The sequence below is a fragment of the Leishmania donovani genome, chromosome 27 (assembly GCF_000227135.1).
Source record: "Leishmania donovani BPK282A1 complete genome, chromosome 27".
NCBI classification, from domain to species: Eukaryota; Euglenozoa; class Kinetoplastea; order Trypanosomatida; family Trypanosomatidae; genus Leishmania; species Leishmania donovani.
Window position 1 is genome coordinate 805,278 of NC_018254.1, and position 5,604 is coordinate 810,881.

General features: G+C 58.2%; 1 protein-coding gene across 1 annotated transcript; it reads right to left on the bottom strand.

Moving 5' to 3' along the window:
- Positions 1-1,143: 1,143 nt before the first annotated feature.
- Positions 1,144-1,830, bottom strand: LDBPK_271960 (hypothetical protein, conserved; the record flags this gene model as incomplete). Its single annotated transcript, XM_003861999.1, has 1 exon — positions 1,144-1,830. One exon carries the CDS (start codon positions 1,828-1,830, stop codon positions 1,144-1,146), a length of 687 nt encoding a protein of 228 aa, XP_003862047.1.
- Positions 1,831-5,604: the final 3,774 nt, after the last annotated feature.

Sequence of the window (5,604 nt, forward strand, 5' to 3'; positions counted from 1 at the left end):
GGGCAGTCGATGCTGGGAGCGCAGTGAAGTTTATGGGCGAGTGTGTATGTGTCTGTGCATGCGCTGTGATTCGTACTCGGGTTCACAACGTCTGAGGCGATACGGGGGGATATACTTAGAACGGATCTAACCATGCTGGGATGAGCACAGGAGAAGCGAGAGAGAGAGGTGTGGAAAGAGTGTTTTGCGTGCAGAGAAAGATGAAGACAGGAAATAAAAGAAAAGAAAGGAGATTCACATGGAAAAGTGCGGGTTCGGGAGGGAGGGGAAGGGGGTGGGCAAAGGCGCGGCATGCCTGTGTGACGCCATGTATGTGGCGCTTCGTTACAACAGCCCAACGCCCCTTCCTCCTTCCAACGCGGAAGGGAGAGGGGCATAGCGGAGAGAAAATCGTACACAAATGCGCGCACATACATATCCACACCAAGCTGATGCACGCGCAGGTGAGGAAGCAGTACTGCTCGATCCGCACGACGAGCACCGGTGGGTCCGCCACTCGCTGAGTGGGTGGGAAAGAGATAAATCGGCACCGAGAACAGATTGAAACAGCATATGCACACACAACTAAGAACACAGAGATTTAGTCGCCATGGGCATTGACCGTCTTGATGCAATGGCCCATGTCTCGGTTGACAGGCTCCGCACCTTGCGCCTCTCGCTCTTCGTACGTGTCTGCTTGAGTTGTGGTCTAGTTGGACAAGCGCACCGAGCGATGTGTGAGGTGGCTCTCGGGCGTTGCGGTGGAGAGCGAAAAACATACGCGCGTAGACATGAAGGAGGAAGCTGAGAGACGATGCGCGTGCGTGTGTATGGTGGCGGTGACTGGTAGTGCGGGACGAAAAATAGCGGATATCGTATGGGCAAAGGCGGGCCACCATCGTGGCCGCCCACCGCGACTTCGGGGGAGGAGAAAGAAAAAGAGCCTGATCGCGCGCAGACATTATCTATCTATATATAGATAGATATATGCGCACACACGCAGATATAATGTACGCAAAGATGCCGTGAAATGCCAATCAGATCAACGGCATGCAAACCGCGTCAGCGAGAGCAACGCAGCACCGGAGAAGAGGTGAAGGAGCGGACAGCCGAAGCGTGTGTGTATGTGTGTGTGTGTGTGTGTTTGCCACCAATTCTGCGTGTCTAGGTGTTGTTAATCAGGTCCGCTAGACGATTGAGAATGGTGCGCCTCCGACGCCCACCCGCCATAGCGTCCGGCGCGGATGAGCCGCCGCCGGATGCGCAGCCGCGACTACAACTGTACATCGCCCCCGCGCCACCGCCGCCCGGCAGCCGATCATCTTCTATGACGCATGACGACAGAAGCCCAATCGGCACGAGCCACAGCATCAGGAAGAAGCCAAAAACCAACAGTATGGACGTGTAGTACATAAGTCGCAGTGCGAACCAGTACCACATGGCGCTCTCCAGCAGCACCGCCAGCATCGTCGCCAGCACAAGCGGGCTGTTCATGCCCGGCACAAACGGGAAGGTGCGCAGCAGTCGCAAGTACAACACATTCACCAAGAGGCTGAGCAACGATCGCCACCAGCTCATCTGATCCACGACAAGAATGGACGCGTGCACGGCAAAGTTGAAGAAGATGAGAGCACGAAGAATCCACTTGGTGCGCGACGGGTGCTCCTCCGCGACTTCGGCGACAAACATTACTGCGCACGCGAGGCCGAAGGCGATGAAGCCAATGGCAACGGCCACCATCAGCGTGGAGACGAGACGGAATGGTCCAAACGGCCTGTACGCGCGTTTCGGCTGTATCCACCAGGAGCCCTTGTCGTCATCCTCGTAGTAGCCGTAGCCATGTCGACTCATCGTGTGCCTCCTTTTACACGCTCACCTACACACGCACACTTACAGAGCTTTCCCCGCGTGCCGAGAAATTGCTAGTGACTCGCACTTGCGATCGAGCAGTTCCACTTGCACTGGCGCGTGGCTACTTTGGTTGCTCCCACGATGTGCTACAAGCCGCCGGTAGCGCGTGTGCATGCGCACGCGTCTGCTCGTGCCTGTACAAGAGTGCGGCTGCGTTGCTGTGATTTCGTTTTTTTCTCTCTTTCTCGCTATGTAAAACGTGCGTGCCGTTGTCCCTCCAGGAAGGTCTGGATTTGCGCTGCGGTTGTTCACGGTGCGTGCCGCACGACGCGTGCACGTTGGCGTGAGCATGCGCGGGTTTCGTGTTGAGCTCGCAGAGATGAAGAGGGTGTGGACGGGAAAGGGCACAGGTGAGACGATTTTCAAGATCAGAAAGAGGGGAGGGTGGGTCCTCTCAACGGAGAGTGCCTGAGAATGCGAAACAAATCGAGGTGGCCAAAAGACAGCGGCGTCACGCGCATGGAGTCTGAAGCATGTACACCCCATGAAGCACCGTCTTGGGCCTTCTCTGTTTCTTCTCATTTTTTTCTGTTCATTGCTCTTGGCATGTGCCGTCGCCTGTGCGCCGTCCGCAGATTCGGGGGAGCGACATCACGTCCAGCAGACCATAGAAACACAGCCAAGAGGGCACGAGACAATGCAGTGCAACGCACAAACACACCACAAACCAACAGCAGAGCGCACTCGACCGACGCACGCCTTTCGACGTCGTGCACCAGCGGAGGCGGAAATGGGTGGGCAGCCACCGTCTCGCGTTGAAAAAGGAAGCGAGAAACTGGACGAGAGCAGCGAGGCACGCAAATTTGTGTCTTCTCCTTCCCTTCAACGCGGTCATTCGCCGCCATGGAGCATGAGCCCAGCCACCCCCACCACCACTCTGGCCCCCGGCCCGGCCGCACAGGACCGTCATCGCGCGGCGCGAAGCAGCGGGACACACACGCCTCCCAGCAATGCGCCGCCACAGTCGCCGGGGCGCGGCCTCCGCCTCAACGTCGGCACACCACCCGCGCCCCGCCCGCCGCCACCGGGTGCACCCCCTCGGGGTCGCATAAAGGCTCCCCGCCAGCAGGCAGCGAGCACCGGGTGGCGTGCGCGCGAGCCGCGCTGACGCTCGGCCCATCGCGCGGACGGCACAAGCGCCTTCACAGTCGCCGGCCGCTCCAGCAGCAGCCTGCAGGTCTGTTGGCGTGTGTGTGTGTGTGTGAATCGATGTCTGGGCGCGTTTGATTGGATGGCGCCACTGTCGTAGGGCTTTTGTACAAGTGAAGGTGGCGGGAACGACGGCAGAGAGAAGCGGCAGTCAGTGAAAGCCTCAGTCGCGCGTGACGGAGCACTGCAAGCGACACAAGCAACACATGAGGGAGGACATGCGCAGCCCCATCTCCGCAGCACTCACCACCGCATCTTCACACCTCCATTGTAGTCTTTCTCAGACAGATCCAATGCAGTGCGCTCTTTCGGTATCTATCGCATACCTCCCCGCCGACCTCTCCCCGCCCCCTGTCCAACATCCATCCTCCTTCGGCCATCACCACCACCACCACCACCACCACTTCGACACCGAAGAAAAACAAAGGGAAGCGGTGGAGAAGAGAGAAGAGACACAAATGAAAAGATTAGAAATACGGGAGAGAGAGAGTTCGCTCTCCCTTCGCTTGGCTACCTGCCCTGACGCCATGCACAACTCCGGCAGGAAACCATCACGTACTCGCAAACAAGCCCAACCAAAGCGAAAAAAAAAAAGGAATGAGCGCCCATCAGCGCGTGCCGCACGCGCATGTAGTCACGGGAGTTGGAAGGTGTGGAAACAAAAGAAGAGAGAATAGCGTCGGCGAGTTTACGCTTAGAGAAGAAGCCATCGTGGTTGGCCCCTTCTCTTTCGCCTCCTCCCTTTCTCTGTCGTTCTTTCGCCTGCTACGATGGCACCAGCAACGGCACCCACCGACACCTCTTCTCCGCTTCCCAAGACCCACCTACCCCCGTCACACCCCTCTTGCAGCAGAACGCATTTGCGAGCACGCGGTGCTTCCTTACGTGTATGTGCGTCCATGTATCTCTCTGCGACTGCCCTCCTCCGCTGCCGCGCTGGATCCCACCGCTCTTCCTCTCTCACTCACCCACACGCATGGAGCGCCGGTCAGCTGCTGTCTGCGTTGAGAAGACGCGCGCACACTTCCGGGCGAGACGCACGCCATCAACTCCAAGAACCTGCCGAGCAGGTAAAAGAGAAACCGAAATACATAAAGATCCACGGCATCGTGAAATCAAACGTGTGTTGCGCGCGTGCGACTTCCACGCACACCCACAGAGAGAGAGAGAATAAGGAGCAAAGAAAAATAGAGCAAGAGCGAGAAATAGTTGAAACAAGAAGAGAATAGCGCCGCGCACTTAAGCTTACGTTGTGTGCAGTATGTGTGTGTGTGTGTGTGTGCATGTATCCGCCATCAGCACGCGCGCGTCACTGTATGTGCGCATGCCGGTAGAGTGCGCATACCTGCGAGCCCATTCATTAGCCCTCTTCCCCGCTCTCTCTTGTCTCATCGTCGCAGCAGCAAGCACACCTCGCGCTCGCGACCATCAAACCCATCGTGAGGGCTCCCATGCGGCATATTCGCGACACCGGGAAGGCTCGTGAGCCCACGCAGCTTTCGGAGATGAGAGTACGCGATCCCAAGAGATGGAAGAGACACATGAAATGAAGAGCAAGAGAGACTCGACGAGGTAGAGCAGCATCAGTTGAAGGCGCCCAGCACTCACCTGCACCGGGATGGAGAGACGGGAACGCAACACGGCTGCCATAAAGCAAGCAGAAGCAATCAACCACGTCTTACGCAGGCACACACACACACGAGAGCACACGAACGCACAACAAACCTCGCCATCTCTCGGAGCAGCCAGCGCCTCCCTTGTCGATGTTTTCGTGTTCGCGTTATTTTGCTGTTGCGTGCTTTCCTCTTGTCTTCCGAGACGGGTATCACCCCGCTTGTGTGCTCGCCGCATTCCTATGGCCTGTATAGAGGGCTTCTCGGGGGGGGGGGGGCGAGAGGCACTCGCCCACGAATAGAGTCGAGGTGTAGAGGGGGAGGGCTAGATCAGCGTCGGGCCAGCCCTGGGGCACCAACACATACGCACCTGCAGAGTGACATCGCACAGTGGTGGTGTTCGTGTCCCCCATCTGCAGTGCCTCATGGATTCACGGATGAATGTGCGCGGCTACGGGGTGCTGCTGCTTCTCCTCATCTTCCCTCCCTCCCCTACCCCAAACACACCGGCAACGCGTGCGCAAAACGCGCAGCATCGGATAACCCGGCGGCCAGAGGTCAGGCAGCGCTCCTGTTTAGAAGTCCTCCGAGAGGGAGAACTTCTTCGACGTGCCCTCCGTGCTCATCACGCCGGCCTTCTGGTACTCCCCCACCCTCTTCTCGAAGAAGTTCGTTTTGCCCTGCAGCGAGATCATCTCCATGAAGTCGAACGGCTGCGTCGAGCGGTAGTGCTTCTCCTCGCCGAGCGACACCAGCAGCCGGTCCGCGACGAACTCGATGTACTGCGCCATCAGCTCCGCGTTCATGCCAATCAGCCGCACCGGCAGCGCGTCGCAGATGAACTCGCGCTCGATGTTCACCGCATCCACGATGATCTCCAGCACGCGCTCGCGCGGCAGCTTGTGCTTGATGTGCGAGTTGTACAGCAGGCATGCGAAGTCCGTGTGTAGGC